Consider the following 27,768-nt stretch of genomic DNA (forward strand, 5'->3'; position numbering starts at 1 on the left):
CCGGGTGAAATAAAAAAAGCATCACACATTTTGTTTTCACACTACCGTCAAGGCCAATTGCACTACGATCCAAGTGAAAAAAGGTTTTGGTTTACAAAAAATATTTAATTACCAGATGAAGATTGTCGCTTCGGTTCCCTTTGTTCTGCTGTCCGAAACATGTGTGGTACCTAACTGTCAAATCGTATGTATTTTTCTTTCATTGACATTTAGATCCCCTATCCTCGCCAGCAAAAGATGTTCCGGACAGCGACGACAGCGACAATGTTTATCTTGTAACTAAAATATTGGATTAACTATATATTTTCAAAGTACACGTTTCAGCAGCTCGCAAATGTAGACCAATGGGATTTGTCCTCCAACCTCAATGTACACAGTCCGAGAGCTGCAGCATTTTGAATGGACGATAACGACGTAGGCCACGTCCTTATGGTCTATTGGGGATGGGAAGGAATTGATGATGAAAAACCCAAGCAACCAAAAGTTCCTTTCCGTACCATGGGAAATATATAGAAATATACAAAGAAGGAATGTAACAGGCCTGGGATTGACCCCACGACCTCCTGCGTGGTAGTGGTAGCCATTTGACCATCAAGCTCGTTAATCAGTCCTTTATCATAACAACTTGCAAAAAAACGGCTCTCACGGTATGCTATAGGGGAAACTGGGGTAATATGCACCCCCGGGGCAAAACGACCTTTTGACGTTTTTGAGGACATTTTCAGCAATTTTTCGAGCATATTTGCTACAACGCATGTAGTTCGGATCTCGAACTACCAGTCCAGCAGTAAACATTCCTGAAAATATGTCTGAAACACCGACAAAAATGCCAAAAGGTCGTTTTGCCCCGGGGGTGCGTTTTACCCCAGTTTACCCTATATCATGAGTGTATACCAGAGAGGATAAGTGTTAGATTTTTTCATTTTGCTTTGGATTCAATCCTTGATGATGACTGATTAATTTTCCTTCCTTGTCTCCGTTGTTGAAGAACCACGTGGTGCTGAACTCGGTTTTATAGTTTTTCGAACAACTAGTAACTAGCAAAATATCTGTTTCAAATTTCAGCACATTAAAACAGCATAAACCAAGAACTACATACTCTGTGATAGACATGTAATGCTGTTCCTAAACTGTATTTCAAAAAAATGCAGGCCACTTAAAAGCTAATCTGTGGTAAATTTACAACGATTTCAATAACTCTGACCCACAGTTTTCCAACCCTCCAAACCACATACGACAACCACGCTGCTGTCATGTAAGGCACGGGCTTTTCGAAAGCTCTCCATCATGGAGGAACAACTCGGAAAGTCGAACATGAATAAATATAAAAAAGCACAAAGAGCAGAAGACCTGCACCTTATCGGAATGTGTTGTTGCCGCGAGGAAAATAATAAAATAAATACGCAAAGTGTTGAGCCGCAATTCGACGACGATTGAAATCTCGCCCTGAGTGAGTGATAAAAACAAAACAAACACCTTTGAAGATTTGCTGAGGATATTCGTCGCTCACTCCTTAGACTCGGTTTCCCGAGCGCCGAGCATCCCTCCCCATCAGGCCTATAATGGAAAATATTGTACTGAAAGAGGCAATAATCATGGCGTGAGTTATGGCTTAAATAAACAAACGATGTGGAATATTGTTTATTTCGCCGCATAAAAATAACCAAATCTATGCTTACTTCAATCATGCGATCATTTCAGCAGCAACAACAGCAACAATATGTGTCGACTGTGCTTATCTGCCAATGGGATTACCGAGCCCATCTGCTACGACCAGCGTGATCAGTTTTTGCTGCAGAAAATATACGAATGCACTACGCTTCAGGTGAGTGTGCTATTGCTGTTGTTGATGACTGACTATGCCGAGCCGCGACTGAGAAGTCCTTGGGAGAAGTCGGATGCTTGTTCAAGTGCACAGCACGAATGAGAGGCTGATGGGATATGGCGAGGCGATGATGTGTGGGAGGTGTTACAATATAAATTATTTATTTTTCTGATTGTGCCATCGTTGCCATCCGTTTGCGTGACGTGAGTCGGTCTGTGTCTGTAAGCAGCGTCCTTCGTTAGAAATATCCAGATTAATCTACCTAGCGGTGACGATGCCTTTCTCGATTCAATCGTCTGGTTTCGTGATACACTCAACCCTCTTTTTACGTCACTTATTGGGGGGCGTAAACCGAATGTAACGTAAAATTTTTTGCTGAAATTTCTAGTATTCCACATAATTTATTGATTGTTGGAAGGGGCCCTCCTTAGCCGTGCGGTAAGATGCGCGGCTACAAAGCAAGACCATGCTGAGGGTGGCTGGGTTCGATTCCTGGTGCCGGTCTAGACAATTTTCGGATTGGAAATTGTCTCGACTTCCCTGGGCATAAAAGTATCATCGTGTTAGCCTCATGATATACGAATGCAGAAATGGTAACTTGGCTTAGAAACCTCGCAGTTAATAACTGTGGAAGAGCTTAATGAACACTAAGCTGCGAGGCGGCAATGTCCCAGTGGGGGATGTAATGCCAATGAAGAAGAAGATTGATTGTTGGATACTTTTAAATATATTCACTTGGGTCTTACATGAGGTATTGTAAGATCTCTCCAAATCCAGGCATATGAGATGTTGTAAGATCTCCAAATTGTCCAATCAACCAAAGCCTTCATGATGTCCCAAGCCGTGGTATCAACTCAATTATGTCCTCCGAGGATTTGTCTTTCACTTGCGTCTCAAAACAAGACATATGAAATGTTGTAAGTTCTCCAAATTGTCCTGGAATTTGAATCAAATGCTCTACCGAATCAACCAAGGCTTCCATGGTGTCCCCAGCCACGGTGTCAATCCAATGTTGTCTTCTGAATATTGGTCTTTCACTAACGTCTCAAATACAGGCATATAAGATATTTTAAGATCTCCAAATTGTCCTGGAGTTTGAATCAAATGGTCTACCGAATCAAACAAGGCTTTCACGATGTCCCCAGCCGCGGTGTCAACCCAATTTTGTCTTCTGAGTATTAGTCTTTCACTTGCGTCTCAAATTTTAGCATGTAAGATGTTGTAAGATCTCCAAATTGTCCTGGAGTTTGAATCAAATGGTCTACCAAATCAACCAAGGCTTCCATCGCGGTATCAACTCAATTATGTTCTACGAGTATTTGTCTTTCACTTTCACTTGCAGACAAATACTTGGAGGACACGGAAACGGTGTCACGGAAACAGGTAGTGAGTTACAAGTTTATAATTTCAACTACGATTTTGAATCAAGTTGTACAACAATGGTAAAAAATATTTAATTGATTCCTAGACAGATTATTATTTGAACTCACAAAGCTATAAACCTTTAGTAGTTAAAAAAAAACTACGATAACAGTAAGAGTTGAAAGTAGGTGAAGAAGTTAACCCTAAGTACATTGCCCCACTCCCATATCAGTCCCATAATACTTTTCCGCATACTGAGTTGCCATTGAAGTTCCAAATAGCATCTTCCACATAAAACTTAAAAAAAAAATCTAATAAATTGAAACATCAACGGATATTGTTGAATTTTTGATAAGTTGTTCATTATTCGATAGATTACCGTGAAACGATTCAGTTTGATTGAAATTGTTTTGATCCGTGCAATTAGGTCATGTAAGTTCTTAATAAGACTGTTATGCGGAAATTTCCAATAATTAAATATTAAATAATTACAATTACAGTTACAATTTATGGAAGTACGGAAGTACATAAGAAATGAACACTATTCCTTGGGTTAACTCAAAAGTGATAAAAGTCAAATGGGACTGTTATGCGAGTGGGGGCAGCACAGTAAAATTGAACTAAGCGAACACCCGCGTTAAAAAAAAATTAGCGGCGCCGTGTCACTATCTGATTTTTTTCAAAGAAGCATGTACAGGGGATGGACAAAATAATTAGGATAGGCAAATTTTAGGTAAAATTAGATGTGTTGTAACTACCTTAGTTATTATCCGATTTTGACAATTCAGGCATGCCTGAACTAGAAAATTAATGCAGTTTGACGGTATATACATGGAACCGACTATGGCCACAGAATTCCTGAGATATTCCGGGTTTTTCGGAGGTAGGTTCAAAACCGTAAATTTGAGGTGGATATTAGGAGAAGTTGTAGTTAAAAATTGAATAATATTAGTAACCACAAATGCAGTAGGGCTCTTGCTGATTGGAACCATATATTGAGATTTGGAATCGGACCAGAATCAAGTGAGATATGGCTGTTTCTTTAAAATCGGTTCCGATCGATACTTATCAAAGGGGTCAGGCCACAACTTCATTTGAATCTCGCTTTTTGATAGATCGTCCACTATGATTTTATTCTAGAAGGCTCTAATGTGTCCAGAATGAAAAACCAATTGAAACCATGAATGAAAAACAAAAACCAAAACGAATCCTGGAGTCGCTGGGATGTCTCCGGGGAACCTGTGAATGGGGACATTTAAGTTTTACCACCAAAATCAGTCATTCGACGGCTCTTCTTTCATGGTTTTCGATCAGGAAGCGAAGTATGAATAGAAAATGTTCCATTGACGGCTCTAACCGCTTCCAGGATCTACAGATTGGCCCCGGGGAACCTGTGGAAGGGGACATTTTAGTTTTACCAAAAAAGCAGTCGTTCGACGGCTCTATTTTCATGGTTTTCGATCAGGAAGCGAAGTATGAATATAAAATGGTCTATCCGCTTCCAGGATCTACGGATTGGTCCCGGGGAACCTGTTGAAGGGGACATTTTAGTTTTACCACCAAAACCAGTCATTCGACGGCTTTTTTTTCATGGTTTTCGATCAGGAAGCGAAGTATGAGTATAAAATGGACCATTGATGGCTCTGACCGCTTCCAGGACCTACGGATTGCCCCGGGGAACCTGTGGAAGGGGACATTTTAGTTTTAGCACCAAAACCAGTCATTCGACGGCTCTTTTTTCACGGTTTTCGATCAGGAAGCGAAGTATGAATATAAAATGGTCCATTGATGGCTCTGACCGCTTCCATGATCTACGGATTGGCCCCGGGGAACCTGTGGAAGGAGTCATTTTAGTTTTAGCACCAAAACCAGTCATTCGACGGCTCTTTTTCATGGTTTTCGATCAGGAAGCGAAGTATGAATATAAAGTGGTCCATTGACGGCTCTGATTGCTTCCAGGACCTACTGGTTGCCTCCGAGGAACCTGTGGAAGGGGACATTTTAGTTTTAGCACCAAAACCAGTCATTCGACGGCTCTTTTTTCATGGTTTTCGATCAGAAAGCAAAGTATGAATATAAAATGGTCCATTGTCGGCTCTGACCTCTTCCAGGACCTACGGATTGGACCCCGGGGAACCTGTTGAAGGGGACATTTTAGTTTTAGTATCAAACCCAGTCATTCGAAGGCTCTTTTTTCATGGATTTCGACCAGGAAGCGAAATATGAATTAAAAATGACCATTGACGGCTCTGACCGCTTCCAAGACCTACTAATTGCCCCCGAGGAACCTGTGAACGAGGACATTTTAGTTTTAGCACTAACACCAGTCATTCGATTTTTGATCAGGAAGCGAAGTATGAATATAAAATTGTCCATTGGCGGCTCTGACCACTTCCAAGACCCACGGATTGCACCTGGAGAATCTGTGTAAGGGGACATTTTATTTTAAGCATCATAACCAGTCATTCGACGTCTCTTTTCTAGTCGTTTCGATTAGGAATCGAGAAATGAATATAAAAGGGACCATTGAGGGCTCTGACCGCTTTCTGGACCTACAGATTGACCCAGGAAACCTGTGGAAGGGACATTTTAGTTTTAGCAACAAAATTAGTCATACAAGGGCTCTGTTTTCATGGCTTTGGATCAGGAATCGAAGGAAGGAATGAAGTAGGCAGGTTCCCCGTGAGCTATCCGTAGGTCCAGGAAACGGTCAGAGCCGTCAATGGTCCATTTCTTGTTCATACGTCACATTCTGATTGAAATCCATGAAAAAGAGCCGTCCCATGATTGGGTTTTGTGCTAAAACTTAAATGTCCCCTTCCACAATTCCCTGGGGGCAATCCGTAAGTCCTGGAAGCGGTCAGATCCATTAATGGTCCAATTTATACTCATACTTCGCTTTCTGATAAAAAATCATGAAAAAAAGCCGTCGAGATTTTGGTTTTGGTGCTTAAACTTAAATGTTCCTTTCCACTGGTTTTCCGGGGGTAATCTGTAGGTCCTGAGAGCGGCAGAGTCATCAATGGTCAATTTTATATTCATACTTTGCTTATATTAAAGAAGAGCTGTCAAATGATTGATTTTGGTGTAAAAAATAAAATGTCCCCTTCCACAGGTTCCTCGGGGCAACCAGTAGGTTCCGTAAGCGGTCAAAGCTGTCAATGGTCCTTTTATATTTATACTTTGCTTCCTGATCAAAAACCTATAAAAAGAGCCGTCAAATAACTGATTTTAGTGCTAAAACTTATATGTTCCTTTCCACAGGTTCCCCGGGGGCAATCCTTGGGTCCTGGAAGCGGTCAGAGCCGTCAATGATCCATTTTATTTTCGTACTTCGCTTCCTGATCGATAACCAAGAATGAAGAGCTGTCGAATGGCTGGTTTTAGTGCTAAAAATAAAATGTCCCCTTCCACAGGTTCCTCGGGGTCAATCCGTAGATCCTGGAATCGGTCAAAGCCGTCAATGGACCATTTTATATTCATACTTCGCTTCCTGACCATGAAAAAAGAGCCGTCGGACGACCGGTTTTGGTGGTAAAACTAAAATGTCCCCTTCCACTGGTTCCCCGGGGCCAATCCGTAGATCTTGGAAGCTATCAGAGCCGACAATGGACCGTTGTATATTCATACTTCGTTTCCTGATCGAAAATCATGAAAAAAGAGCCGTCGAACGACTGGTTTTGGTGGTAAAACTAAAATGTACCCTTCCACAGATTCCCCGGGGCCAATCCGTAGATCCTGAAAGCGGCCAGAGTCGCCAATGGACCATTTTATATTCATACTTCGCTTCCTGATCGAAAACCATGAAAAAAGAGCCGACGAACGACTGATTTTGGTGGTAAAACTAAAATGTCCCTTCCACAGGTTCCTGGGGCCAATCCGTAGGTCCTGGAAGCCGTCAGAACCGGAAATTGACCATTTTATATTCATACTTCGCTTCCTGATCGAAAACCATGAAAAAAGAGCCGTCGAACGGCTGGTTTTTGTGGTAAAACTAAAATGTCCCCATCCCACCTGAAGTCAAAGTACTTATTTACGGAGACTTCAGCCAACGCACCGTTGCGTTGACTTGATTCCGGATTCAGAGAACGAACAAATTCTACTTCCAGTCGCTGGGGAAAATGAAACACTTATGTTTATATTTGACAGAACTGCTAGCCTAGGACTTAACCAAATCAATCACATTAAAAATCAACAGAACTGTTACCTTGATCTCCTACTAACCAATATTCAAGAAGATTTCTGTGTGACTAAATCATTGAATCCCTTATGGAAAAACGAAACATTCCACACGGCAATCGAATACTCTGTGTTCGTTCATGAATATAAAAACCCAGCGACTGTGACTTTGAAGAAGTCCTTGAATACAACAAAGCAAACTATGAAAACATAAGTAGATTTAACTGGAAGCAAATTTTAGAGAATGAAGGTAATATTGAATCTTCCGTTGATGTCTTTTATAACATTATTTTTGATATTATTATTGACGAGGTCCCAAAAAGAAGAAAACGGCGGAGCGGAAATTCAAAATATCCAATTTGGTACAACAGGCAAATAAAAAATTTAAAGAATCGCAACCAAAAAATTACATAAAAAGCTAGACAAGACGAATGAAAATTTGGAAAATATTTGAACATCTGAGATCAATTAAAATTAGCAATTGATGTAGCATTTGAAGAACACAACACGAAAACAGAAAACGAAATAAAGTCATGTCCAAAGAACTTCTTCAATTACATAAAATCAAAATTAAAATCAGACAATTTTCCGTCAACCATGTATTTAGACGAATGCGTCGGTAATTGCTCGGAAGATATCTGTAATCTTTTTGGAGATTTCTTCCAAGAAATATACACCACCTTTTCGGAACAAGATCGCGACCTAGATTTTTTTGCGCCTATCCCAGAATTCGCTAGGGATATCGGTGTTAATCAGATCATGGTGAACGATATTCCAAACGCTTTAAAAAACTAAAAGGCATCTAAAGGCCCTGGTCCTGACGGTATTCCACCGATATTTATGATGAGTCTGGCTAAAGAGCTGACTGCACCTTTGTTTTGGCTCTTCAGATTGTCCGGAAAATTTCCCAGCGTATGGAAAAGCTCCTATCTTGTGCCTATCTTCAAATCAGGCAAAAAATCTGATATTCGTAATTACCGTGGAATAGCCATTATCTCTTGCATTCCCAAACTTTTTGAATCCATTATCAATGAAAAATTATTTTCACAACTTAAACACAGAATTACGAATAAGCAGCATGGATTTTTCAAAGGTCGCTCTACCGCTACCAATTTAATAGAATTCATTGACTATTCTCTTAATGCAATGGATAATGGTAACTACGTGGAAGCTCTATACACTGACTTTAGCAAGGCGTTTGATCGCATTGACATTCCAATGTTACTCTTCAAATTGCAAAAAATGGAATTGAGCCAGGACTCCTTAGATGGCTTGAAGCTTATCTCACAGACCGGCAACAAATAATAAAATTTAACGGAAAGAAATCCAATCCCATTCAAGTCACTTCAGGAGTTCCACAAGGCTCTCATCTTGGCCCTCCTTTATTTATATTATATGTAAATGACATTACCTTCATTCTCAAAAATATAAAGATTTTAATTTATGCCGATGACATAAAGCTATTTACGGAAATAAAAAATGAAGACGACATAATCATATTCCAGAATGAAATACACATGAATGCTGTCCAATGAGCAGCTCGAAGTTGTTCCTGTCACGCTCATGCCCGTTTGTTGACAAAAAAGAACGAGCAGGACGGGAACAACTTCGAGCTACTTTGAGCTGCTCATTGGACAGCACTATGTTCTACACATGGTGCAGAAAAAGCCTATTGCAACTGAATGTTAAGAAATGCAACATAATATCATTCAGCAGAAAAAGAATAACACCAAATACACAAATTGTAGTAGGGAACAATACTGCAGAAAGACACGAAAGAGTTAGGGATTTAGGAGTGATTTTAGATTCGAAACTAACTTTTGTTGATCACTATAACACAATCATCCACAAAGCAAGGAATATTGTAGCATTGTATGGTCGCCTTATACAACCACACATGAAGAAAGAATAGAGTCAGTACAAAACAATTTCTATTATACGCTCTTTGTAAATTAGGTTGGACTTCATTTCCTCTTCCATCTTATGAAGCACGTTGCATGCTTATAAATATACAAACTTTGAAAGAACGTCGAGAATGTGCAACGGTTTCATTTGTTAACGATATAGTTTCTCAACGTGTTGATTCAACTGAAATTTTATCGAAATTTAGCTTTAACATACCTTCTCGGCTACTTCGACATAGAACATTATTTTTAACCAACCACTGCCGAACAAATTACGCCAAATTTGGGCCTCTCAACCGAATGATGGCTGTTTACAATCAACACTGCGAAACTATTGACTTAACAATGTCTCGGCATAACATTAGACAGTATTTTCAAAGAACAAACATTACAAATTCAGCAATATAAATTCAAAATCAAAATTATACATCACTTTACTAAAAAAACCTATTATTTAATTATACTATAGCATTACAAAAACAAACATGTATATGTATATGCATTATTCTACGTTGGCCGACGAAAAAAAAAAATAAATAAATAAGTTTTGGTGGTAAAACTAAAATATCCCCTTCAACAGGCTCCCCGGGGCCAATCCGTAGATCCTGAAAGCGGTCAGAGCCGTCAATGGACCATTTTATATTCATACTTCGCTACCTGATCGAAAACCATGAAAAAAAGAGCCGTCGAATGACTGATTTTGGTGGTAAAACTAAAATATCCCCTTCAACAGGTTCCCCGGGGCCAATCCGTAGATCCTGGAAGCGGTCAGAGCCGTCAATGGACCATTTTATATTCATACTTTGCCTCCTGATCGAAAACCATGAAAAAAGAGCAGTCGAATGACTGATTTTGGTGCTAAAACTTAAATGTGCCCATTCACAGGTTCCCCGGGGACATCCCAGCGACTCCAGGATTCGTTTATCCAATTGGTTTTTCATTCTGGACACATTAGAGCCCTTCTAGAATAAAATTCTAGTGGCCGATCAATCAAAAAGCGAGATTCAAATGAAGTTGTGGCCTGACCCCTTTGATAAGTATCGATCGGAACCGATTTTAAAGAAATGGCCATATCTCACTTGATTCTGGTCCGATTCCAAATCTCAATATATGGTTCCAATCAACAAGAGCCCTACTTCATTTGTGGTTACTAATATTCTAGAAGCGGGTAGATGCATCTTACGAGAGTCGGCCGACAGCGTATGTTTAAACAAATGTTCATGTTAATGTTTCCATGTTATAAAATGTTAAATGTTTCTAGTTATCCCTTGAAAAAGGTCCAATACACGGGACCGAAACGTCGGGCTATGCCAAACTAGCCGTCTTAATTAAATTAGACTGAGAAAGCCAACGTCAAAATATCCATTCTACCAGTCGCAATCTCCTACAATCATCAAGATGGCTGATATACACGGTAGTTTCTTCAATCAAATTGAATACCATTTCGGACATGACACTGCACAGCATTTCAAAAGCTATGCCACCAACAATTCCAAACTGTGCAATATGACAGTGAGAAAAGAATTCCTCCTCGAGTGTCGGAGGAAAGGGGTGTTCCCAGCGCATATCATCAACACGGTAAGATGCATCTACCCGCTTCTAGAAGAAGGTAGTCCATATATATCCAAACTTGAAAAGTTACTAATATTATTTTATTTTTAACCACAACTTTACCTAATATCCACCTCAAATTTACGGTTTTGAACCTACCTCCGAAAAACCCGGAATATCTCCGGAATCCGGTGGCCATAGTCGGTTCCATGGACATACCGTCAAACTGCATTTCTTTTCTAGTTCGGACATGCCTGAATTGTCAAAATCGGATAATAACTAAGATAGTTACAACACATCTAATATTACCTAAAATTTGCCTATCCTAATTATTTTGTCCATCCCCTGTATCAAGCAACTTTTTTACCCACGCCCTCTGCACTTGCTTCGCAACTCGATTTTGCAGAACCTGTTTTTTACGCACGGTCAAAACGCTATCTAGCTTGAATTACTTCTGACAACAATCATAAACGACTTTAAAGTACTTTCCATCATTGACTCCCTATAAACGCTTATTATCTTCCCTGACATATAGAAACCTCACTCGACATCGGTGTTATTATGTGATGCAGCTAAAATTATGTTCACTATCTTAGTAACAGGAAGAAATTTACGCTTTCCTATATGGTTCCTATGGTTTGAATACTCCTCAGTTCTCTACTCTGCACTCGAGGTCTGCAATTCGCATTTTAACAAATCCCATTCATGAATAACAAGAGCAAAACCATAGTTTACCTAAATCGAAAGTAACCTGACGATTTTTACAATACGCCCTCGGAAATAATTATAAAGCATTCGCTGATTTTCATACAAAATGGTCATGTTTGAGGAATACATAAAGTCTCGATTTTTTGCGATTAGATTGGGGAGATTTTTGGCATTCCATTCCAGCCCTCATATAAAAGTGGTGGCTGCATAATTATTTCCAACTACAACAATCATTAACTAAAAATGTAGGTCATTTAAGGCTGGGATGCCAAACATGACCATTTTGTATGAAAATCAGCAATTGCTTTATAATTATTTCCGGGTCTGTACACTTGGCGCTTTTTGGAGCATATTACTTCAAATTTAAATATTGCTACTAGATTTACATTTGATTTAGTTGATAATAAAAGTAGGTTCAAATTATTTTTATTTTGAATTTTTTACTACAGGCTGTGGATAAATAGTGACTTTAGTGACTTTTGGATGCAAATAGTGACTTTTTAGTGACTTGACTTGAAATAGTGACCGAGTCACTAAAAAGTGACTCGCTACCAGGCCTGCTGATGGAATGGAATTTCCAACCGTACTTGGGTCAAACTTCGGGATTTTTTTTGTGGACTGCTTTTCCTGTTGAGTTTACCGAACTTACAGCCTGATGCCAGTGTCACTATTCCTTCGTTTTGTCTTCCTATGTTTTGCAATCAATATGTTTTGTCGTCGGAGATTACAATGGGCCAAATAGAAGTGAGAATGGGTGACTGTTTCATAAACTTTGAATGTCTGTATAATGGAACTAATGTAGAGGTTCCCAAACTTTTTGATATCTAGCCCCTCTAGCAAAATCCTACATTGCTTGCGATTGATTGAACAAAACTTAATAAAATACTTTCTTCCTCTTTTTGGCACTACATTTCCCACCGGTAATGAAGCGTTAAAAAAAGGTTCACTTACCAAACGATCCTGTTCAAAGAATTCGTATGATGTTGAATTGTCAATAAGTATCTTGAATTCTCTTTTTTTTCAATAACTTAATTGAAGAATTTTTAAAAAATATTCTTCGAATGGTTTTATAACTTACTATTCATTTTTAAGTGCGGTAAGACGCGCGGCTACAAAGCAAGACCATGCTGAGGGTGGCTGGGTTCGATTCCCGGTCTCAACTTCCCTGGGCATAAAAGTATCATCGTGCTAGCCTCATGATATCCGAATGCAAAAATGGTAACCTGGCTTAGAAATCTCGCAGTTAATAACTGTGGAAGTGCTTAAGGAACACTAAGCTGCGAGGCGGCTCTGTCCCAGTGTGGGGATGTAATGCCAATAAGAAGAAGAATTCATTTTTATTTTCTTTGCAGTTGGCCAAAAACATACATATTTTGTCTAAGAAAAGTAGTGAAAGTTATGTTCCCCAAATCACCGACATAAGGTAGAAATAAATCTGGAAGAAAACTTATAGCAATCAAATGACTGCACAAGACTTATTGTTCTTGAGTTACTTAAATCCAGATCCAAAAGCAAGCATTAATTACTTACCTGGTACCTGGATATCTGGTTGACTACAGTGTCGATGCGCCTATGCCTGAGGTATTGTAGACCTCCATAATCGTCGGTCTTGGGCGATGTTCCTCCAGTTTCCCCGAACGTTTTGGGTGGGTCCCCAGGTCCGATTCCACCGCGTGTAGCCAGCGTGTTCGTGGCCTTCCACGAAGTCACCGGCCTCTATCTGGTTTTCTGTTGAATATTGTTTTCGCTATTATTTCTTCCGACATGAGCATTAAGTGACCATCCCGCCGAAATCTGCCGTATTTGATACGATTCACAATATTTTCTTCTTTGTATGCTTGATACAGCTTATGATTCATGCGTTTGCGCCACACACCATTTTCTAGTTTCACTCCGAGTATTGTTCGCAGCACTTTTCGCTCGAAAACCCCGAAAGCTCTCTGGTCCGCTTCTTTTAACGTTCATGCTTCATGTACATTGAGGGTTACTGGTAGAATCAGAGTTTTATATACAGAAAAATCTCATTTTCGTCTGCATGTTGCGGGACGTAAGCTGGTTACGTAATCCGTAAAAGGCCCTATTCACAGCAGCAATACGTCTTTTCACTTCATGCGAAACGTCATTGTCACATGTAAAAGGCGTTCCAAGGTAAACAAATTCTTCGACAGCTTTTAACACATCCCCATCAAGCACTACCTCTGCATCAACACCATTACTGCCGTGAATCGCATATTTGTCCCATATGAATAGGAAACCCAGCAAAGATGGGACAGATATGCGATTCACGGCAGATTAGGTCTCCCCCTATCTTTACCTACCACCATGTACTTTGGCTTGGTAGAGTTAATGGTTAAGCCTATCCTCGCCGTCTCACAGTGGGACGGATTGAAAAAAAAGACGGTCAAAAGTACAAATATGGCTTAAAATGAGAACAAATGGGTTTATTATACTTACTGTGATGAAATTTTATCATTTTCAACTACATTCATAACGAGTGTTGTGGTTGTAGCATTCAGTACATATACATACATTTTCATGCATTTTACGTCATTTTCAAATGCCTCGGAAAAAACCTGCGGGCCCTGGCGGGCCCTAAATTTCGTTTAGTTTGAAAATATATTATGTAAAGTAGTAGCCATGCGATTTTCAGCGCTGGGTAATGATGGGTAAATTGTTTTCTGACCACATGAAAACACCACGAAATGAGTAAATTTCGATATAAGCCCAAATTCAACTCCATAAGCCAAGGGTTAATATTTCATGAATTTGTAATACAATGTATGCAATTGATAGTTGATTATGTTATCTTTGAAGATGTATTGAGTTTGAAATGATTGAATAACAAATTTGAAAAATATTGCAAAGATATCATACTTCATATTTATATATTATCGAAGGTGTTAAAAACAGTTTTCATGCCAACTTCAAAGGTACCCCAATGGGCACAATATCGTCAAATTGACTCAACCAAAGTAATTTACAATGTTTTATAACCTGTATAATGCGAGAAAAATATTTAAAAATTAGAATACATCATTTTGGAAAATGACCTTTTGACCCTCTTTCTAAGGATTCGTCCCTCTGTGCGTCTCCCTCTTCAGTGGGACAAAAGCCACAACTACTGCTCTGCGTTCGATTCCAATGAGGTCGATGTCGTCCACAAAAGCCAGAAGCATATGCGACCATGTGATGATAGTGCCGTTCCTCTGCACGCCAGATCTCCTAATAGCGCCCTAGAGTGCAATGTTAAACAATAAATTAATTATGGAAACGAAATAGACACTATAGTATGAATCAGTATTTATTTCTCGCGATCCACCAATGATCAGCCCACGACCCCCCTTGGGCCAAGCACCAAAGTTTGGGAACTTTTGAACTTATGTACCGTCGTCGGAGGTGACAATGGGTCAAAAGGGGGTGAGAATGGGTCACTGTTTCAAGTACTTAGAATGCTTGTAGAATGGATTGAATGTATCTGAGGGCAAGAAGACTAAAATATAAGAAAACTTTTTGAATGATTTTGCTCTACGACCTCCAGGCTGCCGGTGAGAGCGATGACCCATTCTCACCCCTCAGACCCATTCTCACCCCCGATGGCGGTATCTAAGTAAATATGAGCATGCGCATGAGCAGGATGACCGTACAATTCGTAGTTGCTACTCCGTGATTGACTAGACTAGAACCTACGAAAATGTACAGGGACCCATTTGAATGGAGCTATCATTCTCAATGTACAAATTTCGAAAACACATTGCATTTTATTAAGTCAATTACGGCGCCGGCCACGTCCTCACGGTCATTAAGAAAAGGAAGTATTAATAGTTCGACTCTCGTTGTTACTAGAGATCAAGAATACCTCTGCATCTCCACGATCGTCTTAGGGTAAGAATTGTGATGGATATATTATCTGGATTCACTTTGGTAAGTGCTGCGATCTATGGGATGGGAATCTTTTTGAATAAGAATTAGAAGTAGGGTTGGATGGGGCAGAATGGGTCACCTAAAACGAACTCTGAATGCCTCAAAACAAAAACATTTTAATTTCAATGTGGATCTATAGAAATAGTTAATAATCTGTAAGCCAGAGGTATGAAATAACAAAAAATCCACTTAGTTAATTTTGAATCATTAAAGTAGAAGTCTATTTTTCTGTCAATCGAAAAATGCCGGGGTAAGATGGGTCAAACAGCGGGGCAAGATGGGTCACCTTTCAATTCTGCAATTAATTGCAATATTGTTTTTATTCATAATATTAAATTACACACAGATAGGATAGGTTTATTTCCAATGATTTTAGTGCATAAAAATTATTGTTTAAGCTTTGGATGAAGAAATGGCTCTACATTTGAAAATGTTTGCAATTTCTTATAAAAACAAGTCGTCCGTGTATTGCTTTCTTAAAGACAAAAATTGTATATTTTTAATAAACAAATTAATACCATTATGCCTTGAAACGTTTAAAGGAGCAATGGAAAATATGTTTTGAATACGAGTTATGCCGTTCAGTATGTGTTGACCCATCTTGTCCTAAGTAACTTTTTATTCTTGAATCAATTTGAATATTGCTGTTAACAGACCAATATAAAATCTTTTGATTGCATAACTCTAATTAATTTATGAAAAAAAATGTTAGTTAGATCCTTTTGAGAAGTTAAGCGAGATTTTCTAGCCCTCCAGCAGGTGTTAATTCTGAAAATTGGCCCGTGGCTTGAAAAGGTTGGGCAGGTCTGGTTTACATACGGCCGAATTGGTAATTTGGCCGAAAAAGCACTCTTCTTTAACACGTCGTTTGGCTGAAATGGTCGCTTGGCCGAATAGGTTATAAGGCCGAAAATGTCGTTTGGCCGAAATGGTTGTTTGACAGAAAGGGCCATTTGGCCGAAAATGTCATTTGGTCCAACAGCCAAATGTTGATTACTGAACGGGTAATATGGTTAAAAATATCCACCCGTTTGGCCATAAAAAATTGTCGGCCAAATGGCCTTTCGGCCAAACGACCATTTCGGCCAAACAACTTCTTAGCAAAATGAAAATTGTCGGCCAGGAGGGATTTGGTATAATGATTTGTTCGGCCAAATGGCACATTCGCCCTATCTGTCGTTTAGCCGAAGGTCATTCGACGAAAAGCCATTTATTCGAATAATAGGTAGGGGGCCCTCCTTAGCCGTGCGGTAAGAGGCGCGGCTACAAAGCAAGACCATGCTGAGGGTGGCTGGGTTCGATTCTCGGTACCGGTCTAGGCAATTTTCGGATTGGAAATAGTCTCGACTTCCCTGGACATAAAAGTATTATCGTGTTAGCCTCATGGTATACGAATGCAAAAATGGTAACCTGGCTAAGAAATCTCGCAGTTAACAACTGTGGAAGTGCTGAATGAACACTAAGCTGCGAGGCGGCTCTGTCCCAGTGTGGGGATATAATGCCAATAAGAAGATGAAGAAGAAGGTTAGGCCAAAAGTTATGTAGCCAAATTCCATTAGGCAGAATTAAACGTTTGTCTCATTCGTGGACAATTGGTAATTTGACAGAAAAAGTTGTTTGCCCTGATAGTTTATTTGGCCGTCTAAATCATTTGGTCTAAAATACCGTTTCCGTTTGGAAGAAATTGTCGTTTGACAGAAAAAGCCATTTGGCCCGAAAATGTCCTTTCAGCAAAACAAACATTTCAGCCAAATGACATTTTCTGCCAAATGACCTATTCAGCTAAACGACTTTTTTTGGCAAAATGTCCAATTCAGCCGAACGACACTTTTGGCCGAATGCCCATTTCGGCCAAATCACCCTTTCTGCCAATTGAGCTATTCAGCCAACTGTTTTTTTTTTCAGCCAAAGGAACTGTTTGACCAAATGACATTTTCGGCAAAATAATTCTAGACTAGATGGGCTTCAGCAAAATGGTTTGTTTGGTCGAACGACATATTAGGCCAAACAACTTTCGACCTTACCAACAAACAAATTTAGCTAAGAGCTAAAGAGGACTAATTTTGGTCATTTAAGCGATTATTTACTCTCCTCCAATGTTTGTTGGAGTTGTGGCATTCTTCAAAATAGATTTCTGCCAAACGACTCTCCGTTCAAAAATTTCATTTCAACAAGATTTTTTTTTCGAAATTTACACTTGAAGTTTTCCTAAATTTTTACGGAGAGATTTTCGAAATTTTAACGGGGAATTGTATGGAATTTTTAAGGATATCATTGCCCAAGTAACCATTAAGCCGTTAAAAATGACTATTCGGTTCTGATTTGTAAAGAGATTTAGATATTTGATTATTCATATGATCTAATATGAAATGTTAAGATGCCAGGGATCGAACCCCTGATCTCCTGTTTATGAGGCAGAAGAAGTGGCACAAGGCCACCAAGCCTCCGTTTTTTAAGGGGCGAGCCAGGAATTGAACCCACGACTTCCTGCTTTTATAAGGCAGAACCGGTAGCTACTAGATCACCGAGGAGCTCGTATTTTAACTTATGTATTTAACCCTTAAATGCGCAATGTTGTTTTAAAACAACAAACCGAAAATACGTTTAATGTTAATAATTTTAATGGTAGTTTACGCTAAAAATACTTTCGACGATTTCTAAAAAAATCGCCTTGCGCCTTTAAGGGTTAAGGACAAAAAAAAAACAAAAACATAAGAAACCTGTTTGAACGATTTAGTTATCCGACCTATAGACTGTTCATAAGAGCGATGTCCCAATCACTACCAGGCTCATTGTTTTTCCTGTTGACGTTGAGAACTATGATCTTATTGTTCTCTATATCGAACGAATCCCAAAAGCTAATCTCAGTACATGCCCAAAAATTAACGATAGCAACATAACTTATCCAAATTACCCCCTTTTACGTTTTATTTCAGATATCGCCTTTGAACGGGATCCCCTCCTCGCTCTGCACTATCTGCAAAGCACGTCTAGATGAGTTCTACCAGTTTCGTTGGCAGTGTATCAAAAACGATGAAATCATCCGCCGAATAGCGGACAGCTTCCATAATAAGCAATCGGATGATTCGTCAACGTCTTCACCTATCACCGCACAATCTCCTAATCGAAACCCTAAGCTGGAAGTAATTGATCAACATCTGCCCGCTGGTGGTGAAATGCAGCAAGTTCCTACGGCCGATGGACGATCGTCCTCCGAGTACAAAGGAGGCGCCGAAGAGGAACACCTAGTAGATGAGCGAGCTGCCCCAATTGGGTACGGCGAACATACCGAACAAGGAGGAAGGCCACATCAGGATGGCTACAGTTTGGGAGAGCATAGCCATGCAATGCACAATCAATACGTCACAGGCCCGGCCATGAATCCGTATAACGGCGAACACACAGCAGGTTTCCAGCCGGAGGATAAATACCAAACACCACATCAATATGAGTTTTCGGATTTTCGGAGGAAGCGTGGTCGTCCGCCGAAGCAAAAATTCGACCCATATCACCACCCTATCGTGAAATACGGCGAGAGTTCTATTGACGAAATGAAAGGCTCTGTAGAAACAGGTTCGAGTATTTTGGAACAAGAACCGGAAACCATTATGACATATGGAGAAGGGACGTCTAGGATCGAATATCAACATGGACCTGTCTATGGTGATTGGGATCCCCAAACGAAGATCAAACTAGAACAGATCGATCATCAGCAAGTTCGATATGATGAACCGGAGCCCGCCTCCCCGCAAGCACATGAGCAGAAAGTGGTTACAACAAACATGATCCAGACCGTGTTAACTCCGGAAGGGTTCGTGAAAAGAAGTCGTGGACGTCCTCCTCGGGAAGGAGGTTGTCCGAATCAAGATCGAACCGAGTACCGATTCCAGTGTCAATTCTGTGACGCCAGGTTCAAAGCGGCCATAAACTTGAAATTGCATACCAATACTCACACTGGTGAGCGACCATACAAGTGTCAATTGTGTGAAAAGTCCTTCGCCCATCCTAGCAATTTGAGCGTTCATACCAAGCTTCATACGCAAGAACGTGTGAAACGGGAAGGTGTTCCTTCGGAGAAAAAGTTTCAGTGTCCATATTGCAACACGTTGTTTGCCTTAGCGTTCCAGCTCAAGATTCACATAAACACGCACACCGGACAGAAACCGTACGTGTGTAAGAACTGTGGCAAAGGCTTCGCCCAACCAAGCAATCTACACGTGCACATCAAGAAGCATTGTCATAAACGGGTCGAATACCACGAGCAGCAAGGCCAGAATGACCAGCACCATTCTTCAGAACATCAGCAGATTCACCATCATCCGCAAAATCAACTAACTCAACAGCAACCACACTTCCACTCTGCCCCTGCGCAACATCATACGGTTGTCCCTCCACATTCGCAAACATCCCCGTCACATCAGCCACACTCTCCTACTCTACAAATCACTCAGACTGATGATCCGAGCTCTTCATTGAACCACTCTACCCAGCAACCGATTCCACTTGAACACAGTTCGGAGCCCACAGCCGAGAAACAACGAGGAACTAGTCCCTGTCAGCAGCCGCCCACAACCGGAATGGGGATTGCTCCGATTATGTTGGTTTAGAAAACTAGACATACATTAGTCGGTACACTTTCAAAACTACGCAGCTTTTAATCAAAATATCCAAAAAATACGAAATGTGTATAATTAGATAGGTTCAGATGAATGTATTACAAATTACATTCAATTCTGCAGTAGAACGGTAGTTTCATACTCCCAACATATTAAATATGACTAACTTTCTAAATGTGTAACTTTTTAGGGAAAACTATCTGTTTTGACGTACTAATTTGCAGTAATATTTTTTTAATTTTCATATATACATATACAAATGTAGCATTTGTTGTATTAATAACATAAAAAAATTAAAGCTTTAAACAAAATGTACATACAATTGATGACAGCCAGATGTTTAATATGTAGAACACGTACCTACTAATTTGTAAAGGACGACGGAAGTCCTTCGTAGATAAATAGGGAAAGTACCTGTACAGCATACTGGAATCGTGGGTTCAAATCGCATCGCAGGAATTGGTTACCTACAGCACATTTTTAGAACTTATGAAAAGGCAATGTCTAATTGATTTGAAAGCATTAAAGTAAGCTTGATATGAACAACAACGGAGAGCCACCAAAATATCAATCAAAGCAATCGTGGTACTCGCCAGCAGTCAAAGACATCACGGACTGGAGTGACAAATAATCAGCAGACAGCAGCATGATAGTCTCCACAATTCCCTTCAAAATCCGAAAGGAATTTCCATCAGAATCCGCGAAGAATTCTTATTGAAGAATTCCTTTCAGAATCATCGAAGTATTCCAACCGGAATCCATAAGAATTCACACTAGATCCCTTTTGGTGTCGTTGAGGGATACCATTGGGAATCTGTGGGGGATACCTTTCATAATCCATGGAAGATTTCCTCAGAATCACGCGTTGATTTTCTTCGGAACTCCTCCTGAGTTGTTCGAAGATTTGTTTCGGAATCATTCGGAGATTTGCTTTGGAATATGTTGATGATTTGTTTCATAATACTTCGATGGTTTGCTTTGGAATTCTTCGAAGACTTACTTCGGAATCCCTCGATGATTTATTTCGGAATCCCTCAACGACCCTAGTAGCACACATGTTCCAGGTCGGTTGCCGTAACTGATCAAGTTGCTGTAACCAGATTCGATAGAAATGTGCTACTTGAGGAATTGCTTCGGAATCATTCGACGATTTGCTCCGAAATCCCTCGAAAATTTGCTTCGGAATCCCTCGAAGATTTGCTTCAACATCCTTGGAGAATTCCCTTTGGAATCATTGGAGGATTCTTTACGGAATCCCTGGAGGATTGATTGGAAGTCCCTAGACGATTTGCTTCGGGATCCCTCGACGGAATCGGAATCCTTCGACTATTTTCTTCTACATCACTGGAACATTGCCATTCACGTTGGAATTCCTGGAGGATTTCCGACGGAATCTCTGAAACATTCCTGTTTGAGCTTCTGGAACATTTCTGTCGGAGTTTCCATTTTGGAGAGGAATATTTCTGTCGGAATGTCTGAAGGATTCCATTCAGAATCTTTAGAACATTCTAATTGGAATCCATGAAATATTTCCGTCGGATTCTCTAGAACATTCCCGTCGACATCCCGGGAGGATTTGGGATCTCTGGAATATTCCCTTCGGACTCCCTGGAACATTCATGTTGGAATCCCTGGTGGATTGCCTTCAGAATCCCTAGAGGTTCCTTTCGGTATGCTTGGAGGATTCCCGTCTCGTCGAAATCTTTGGAACATTCCCGTGGAAATCACTGATTTATTATTATAAGAATCTTTACATGATTCCCATCGGAATGTTGCTTTTTTTCATTTTATATAGATAAAATATTTACAGAAATATGCAAATATATTCACTGCCTCGGTGTAAAGCCTGACGGCGATCCAACACACATTTGGGTGAGCGGGACAAAGCCGAGTCCTACTACACTTAGATGCAATAGCCATACACTATCAATTTGAGTCGTTATAGCAAGCAGCGGGGAAGGGTCGTTTGGCCGGAAACCATCTGGCCGAAAGTCATTTGATCGAAAGGGTCATTTGGCCGAAAGGGTCATTTGGCCGAAAAGGTCGTTTGCCGAGAGAGTCATTCGCGCTTCTCACTTTTTACAGCAAGAAGTGATAAATGAGGAGTAAGATGTGAAACGTCGCCTGAGGAATGAGAATTGAGACGTCTTCCTTTTTACTCTTAATTTTTCACTTTTCAAATTTGGTTCCCTGTGCAATTTCGCAAGTTCTAGTCAATCACGGAGTAGCAACTACGAATTGTACGGTTATCCTGCTCATGCTCATGCTCATTAATTTTTCACTTTTCAAACTAACCTTTCGGCCAAACGACCCTTCCGGCCAAATGACCCTTTCGGACTAAAGGTATATTCGGCCAAACAACTTTCGGCCTAGTGGCATTCGGCCGAATGGGTTCGGCCAAATGACCCTTCCCCCATTCATCGGCAGGTAAACAACACACGGTCGACAACAGAAAGCATGTGCTTGAGAAAAGAGAATATAGATGAGTGTGATTGATCCGCAATTGCCTTAGGTCAGCGGGTATCAACCTGGGGTACATGTACCCCTGGGGGTACCTTTGCCGGCCCCAGGGTGTACCTCGGACTAAAATGCGTAATGGCGGATACATATATTACAAATTCAATAAAACTTATTGACACAGTTTTGATAATTATGTTTTTTTTAGATGCCAAAACTTTGTATTGTACATAATATGCAAGGCGATCAGTAAATCAAAACCTTATAAATCCTGTACACTACAACCAGCATAGTGTATGAAGGGCTGTGCAACAAAAGATCAAAAGGACAAAATGTTTAGTGACGAAGATCTAGAATCTAGAGGTTTGGAAAACTCTATTTGAGAAGCATGAAAGCTTTTCCGAAATGCTCATTAGCTTCATTGCTAAAGGCTTGGAATCCTTTTTCCAAGAAACTCGTAAGCTTCTTTTTAAGAGGCTCCAAAACCTTGTTTGAAAAGGCTCCAAAACCTTGTTTGAAAAGGCTCCAAAACCTTGTTTGAAAAGGCTCCAAAACCTTGTTTGAAAAGGCTCCAAAACCTTGTTTGAAAAGGCTCCAAAACCTTGTTTGAAAAGGCTCGGCAGCCTCCTTTCAAGAGGCTCAGACGCCCCCTTTCAAGAGGCCCGGAAGCCTCCTTTCAAGAGGCTCGGAAGCCTCCTTTCAAGAGGCTCGGAAGCCTCCTTTCAAGAGGCTCGGAAGCCTCCTTTCAAGAGGCTCGGAAGCCTCCTTTCAAGAGGCTCGGAAGCCTCCTTTCAAGAGGCTCAGGCCTCCTTTCAAGAGGCCTCGGAAGCCTCCTTTCAAGAGGCTCAGAAGCCTCCTTTCAAGAGGCTCGGAAGCCTCCTTTCAAGAGGCTCAGGCCTCCTTTCAAGAGGCTCAGAAGCCTCCTTTCAAGAGGCTCAGAAGCCTCCTTTCAAGAGGCTCAGAAGCCTCCTTTCAAGAGGCCTCAGAAGCCTCCTTTCAAGAGGCCTGGAAGCCTCCTTTCAAGAGGCCTCAGCCTCCTTTCAAGAGGCCTCAAAGCCTCCTTTCAAGAGGCCTCAGAAGCCTCCTTTCAAGAGGCTCAGAAGCCTCCTTTCAAGAGGCTCAGCCTCCTTTCAAGAGGCCTCAGAAGCCTCCTTTCAAGAGGCTCAGGCCTCCTTTCAAGAGGCCTCAGAAGCCTCCTTTCAAGAGGCTCAGAAGCCTCCTTTCGAGAGGCTCAGAAGCCTCCCTCAAGAGGCTCAGAAGCCTCCTTTCAAGAGGCCTCAGCCTCCTTTCAAGAGGCCTGGAAGCCTCCTTTCAAGAGGCCCGGAAGCCTCCTTTCAAGAGGCTCAGGCCTCCTTTCAAGAGGCTCAGAAGCCTCCTTTCAAGAGGCTCAGAGCCTCCTTTCAAGAGGCCTCAGCCTCCTTTCAAGAGCTCAGAAGCCTCCTTTCAAGAGGCTCAGGCCTCCTTTCAAGAGGCTCCAGCCTCCTTTCAAGAGGCTCAGGCCTCCTTTCAAGAGGCTCAGCCTCCTTTCAAGAGGCTCAGAAGCCTCCTTTCAAGAGGCTCAGAAGCCTCCTTTCAAGAGGCTCAGGCCTCCTTCAAGAGGCCTGGAAGCCTCCTTTCAAGAGGCCTCCAAGCCTCCTTTCAAGAGGCCTCAGGCCTCCTTTCAAGAGGCTCAGGCCTCCTTCAAGAGGCCTGGAAGCCTCCCTTCAAGAGGCTCAAGCCTCCTTTCAAGAGGCTCAGAGCCTCCTTTCAAGAGGCTCAGAAGCCTCCTTTCAAGAGGCCTCAGGCCTCCTTTCAAGAGGCCTCAGAAGCCTCCTTTCAAGAGGCTCAGAAGCCTCCTTTCAAGAGGCTCAGAAGCCTCCTTTCAAGAGGCTCAGGCCTCCTTTCAAGAGGCTCAGAGCCTCCTTTCAAGAGGCTCAGGCCTCCTTTCAAGAGGCTCAGAAGCCTCCTTTCAAGAGGCTCAGAAGCCTCCTTTCAAGAGGCTCAGAGCCTCCTTTCAAGAGGCCTGGAAGCCTCCTTTCAAGAGGCCCGGAAGCCTCCTTTCAAGAGGCTCAGAAGCCTCCTTTCAAGAGGCTCAGAAGCCTCCTTTCAAGAGGCTCAGGAAGCCTCCTTTCAAGAGGCTCAGAAGCCTCCTTTCAAGAGGCTCAGGAAGCCTCCTTTCAAGAGGCTCAGGCCTCCTTTCAAGAGGCTCAGAGCCTCCTTTCAAGAGGCTCAGAAGCCTCCTTTCAAGAGGCTCAGAAGCCTCCTTTCAAGAGGCTCAAGCCTCCTTTCAAGAGGCTCAGAAGCCTCCTTTCAAGAGGCCTGGAAGCCTCCCTTCAAGAGGCCTGGAAGCCTCCCTTCAAGAGGCTCAGCCTCAGAAGCCTCCTTTCAAGAGGCTCAGAAGCCTCCTTTCAAGAGGCCCAGCCTCAGGAAGCCTCCTTCAAGAGGCCTCAAGCCTCCTTTCAAGAGGCTCAGGCCTCCCTTCAAGAGGCTCAAGCCTCCTTTCAAGAGGCTCAGAGCCTCCTTTCAAGAGGCTCAGAGCCTCCTTTCAAGAGGCTCAGGAAGCCTCCTTTCAAGAGGCCCCAAGCCTCCTTTCAAGAGGCTCGGAAGCCTCCTTCAAGAGGCTCAGAAGCCTCCTTCAAGAGGCTCAAGCCTCCTTTCAAGAGGCTCAGAGCCTCCTTTCAAGAGGCCTGGAAGCCTCCTTTCAAGAGGCCCAGGCCTCCTTTCAAGAGGCCTGGAAGCCTCCTTTCAAGAGGCTCAGAAGCCTCCTTTCAAGAGGCCTCAGGAAGCCTCCTTCAAGAGGCCTGGAAGCCTCCTTTCAAGAGGCCTGGAAGCCTCCTTTCAAGAGGCTCAGAAGCCTCCTTTCAAGAGGCTCAGAGCCTCCTTCAAGAGGCCTCAAGCCTCCTTCAAGAGGCCTGGAAGCCTCCTTTCAAGAGGCTCCGGAAGCCTCCTTTCAAGAGGCTCCAGCCTCCTTTCAAGAGGCTCAGAAGCCTCCTTTCAAGAGGCTCAGGCCTCCTTTCAAGAGGCTCAGGCCTCCTTTCAAGAGGCTCCAAGCCTCCTTTCAAGAGGCCTCAAGCCTCCCTTCAAGAGGCTCAGGCCTCCTTCAAGAGGCCTGGAAGCCTCCTTCAAGAGGCCTGGAAGCCTCCTTTCAAGAGGCTCGGAAGCCTCCTTTCAAGAGGCCTCAGGCCTCCTTCAAGAGGCTCAGAGCCTCCTTTCAAGAGGCTCCAGCCTCCTTCAAGAGGCTCAGGAAGCCTCCCTTTCAAGAGGCTCAAGCCTCCTTTCAAGAGGCTCAGGCCTCCTTTCAAGAGGCTCAGAAGCCTCCTTCAAGAGGCCTGGAAGCCTCCTTCAAGAGGCCTGGAAGCCTCCTTTCAAGAGGCCTCAAGCCTCCTTTCAAGAGGCCCCAGCCTCCTTCAAGAGGCCTCAGGCCTCCTTCAAGAGGCTCAGGCCTCCTTTCAAGAGGCTCAGGCCTCCTTTCAAGAGGCTCAGGCCTCCTTTCAAGAGGCCTGGAAGCCTCCTTCAAGAGGCCCGGAAGCCTCCTTTCAAGAGGCTCAGAAGCCCTTTCAAGAGGCTCAGAGCCTCCTTTCAAGAGGCCTCAGAAGCCTCCTTTCAAGAGGGAAGCCTCCCTTTCAAGAGGCCTCCAGGCCTCCTTTCAAGAGGCCTCAAGCCTCCTTCAAGAGGCCTGGAAGCCTCCTTTCAAGAGGCTCAAGCCTCCTTCAAGAGGCCCGGAAGCCTCCTTTCAAGAGGCCTGGAAGCCTCCCTTCAAGAGGCTCGGAAGCCTCCTTTCAAGAGGCCTGGAAGCCTCCTTTCAAGAGGCTCAAGCCTCCTTTCAAGAGGCTCAAGCCTCCTTTCAAGAGGCCTGGAAGCCTCCTTTCATGAGGCTCAAGCCTCCTTTCAAGAGGCTCAGGAAGCCTCCTTTCAAGAGGCTCAAGCCTCCTTTCAAGAGGCTCAGAAGCCTCCTTTCAAGAGGCCTGGAAGCCTCCTTCAAGAGGCTCAGGCCTCCTTTCAAGAGGCTCAGAAGCCTCCTTTCAAGAGGCTCAGAAGCCTCCTTTCAAGAGGCTCAGGCCTCCTTTCAAGAGGCTCAGAAGCCTCCTTTCAAGAGGCTCAGAAGCCTCCTTTCAAGAGGCCCGGAAGCCTCCTTTCAAGAGGCCTGGAAGCCTCCTTTCAAGAGGCTCAGGCCTCCTTTCAAGAGGCTCAAGCCTCCTTTCAAGAGGCCTCGAAGCCTCCTTTCAAGAGGCTCGGAAGCCTCCTTCAAGAGGCTCAGGCCTCCTTTCAAGAGGCCTCAAGCCTCCTTCAAGAGGCTCAGGCCTCCTTCAAGAGGCTCCGGAAGCCTCCTTCAAGAGGCTCAAGCCTCCTTTCAAGAGGCCTGGAAGCCTCCTTTCAAGAGGCCTGGAAGCCTCCTTTCAAGAGGCCTGGAAGCCTCCTTTCAAGAGGCCTCAAGCCTCCTTTCAAGAGGCCTGGAAGCCTCCTTTCAAGAGGCCTGGAAGCCTCCTTTCAAGAGGCCTCGAGCCTCCTTTCAAGAGGCCTGAAGCCTCCTTTCAAGAGGCTCGGAAGCCTCCTTTCAAGAGGCCTCAAGCCTCCTTTCAAGAGGCTCGGAAGCCTCCTTTCAAGAGGCTCGGAAGCCTCCTTTCAAGAGGCTCGGAAGCCTCCTTTCAAGAGGCTCGGAAGCCACCTTTCAAGAGGCTCGGAAGCCTACTTACAAGAGGCTCGGAAGCCTCCTTTCAAGAGGCTCGGAAGCCTTCTTTCAAGATCCTCGGAAAAATAGATGAAGGGGCTATACTACCGTAAATCACATATTTGTCCCATATGAATAGGAAACCCAGCAAAGATGGGACAGATATGCGATTCACGGCAGTATAGCCCTGCTAGTCATCGACGCTAGTTACGCCTATGGCTATTTTAATTCATTCTTATACTATATCCACACTACGGTCTAATAACATGTTATTCGCGCTTTGGTGTTATTCGGCCAATAACATGTTATTCGAAGGTAATATTCCCATACATTTCTAACAGCCGAATAACACCTTTGAAAAACATGTTATTGCGAATAACATGATACAACTGATCGAATTTGCTGCTCGACTGAAGTCCGAAGGCCCTGCGCATGTTTTCTTGCATTCAAGTGGTTGGTCATTTCGCGTGTCCAATTGGATTATACGGCAATGTCATTTTTGATTTCCTTTTCGTTTTCTATCGGATTCTCCAATCAGCCGTGTAGAACGATGGACTGAAAATTGACAAGGTATACTTCATGATGATTATAAATATT

The 27,768-nt window shown here is 42.5% G+C and overlaps 1 protein-coding gene across 2 annotated transcripts; it reads left to right on the forward strand.

The window, feature by feature from the left end:
- The first annotated feature begins 1,311 nt into the window (after positions 1 to 1,311).
- Positions 1,312 to 20,364, forward strand: LOC134221092 (zinc finger protein 772-like). 2 transcript variants are annotated; one of them, XM_062700278.1, is made up of 3 exons: positions 1,312 to 1,600; positions 1,702 to 1,825; positions 18,387 to 20,364. In XM_062700278.1, the coding sequence occupies exons 1-3, from the start codon at positions 1,563 to 1,565 to the stop codon at positions 20,055 to 20,057; spliced, it is 1,833 nt and encodes a 610-aa protein (XP_062556262.1). In that variant the 5' UTR covers positions 1,312 to 1,562; the 3' UTR covers positions 20,058 to 20,364. The 2 variants fall into 2 exon arrangements, with proteins under 2 accessions (XP_062556262.1, XP_062556263.1); XM_062700279.1 differs by having other exon boundaries at positions 1,705 to 1,825.
- Positions 20,365 to 27,768: the final 7,404 nt, after the last annotated feature.

Source organism: Armigeres subalbatus, chromosome 3 (assembly GCF_024139115.2).
Source record: "Armigeres subalbatus isolate Guangzhou_Male chromosome 3, GZ_Asu_2, whole genome shotgun sequence".
Classification (NCBI taxonomy): domain Eukaryota; kingdom Metazoa; phylum Arthropoda; class Insecta; order Diptera; family Culicidae; genus Armigeres; species Armigeres subalbatus.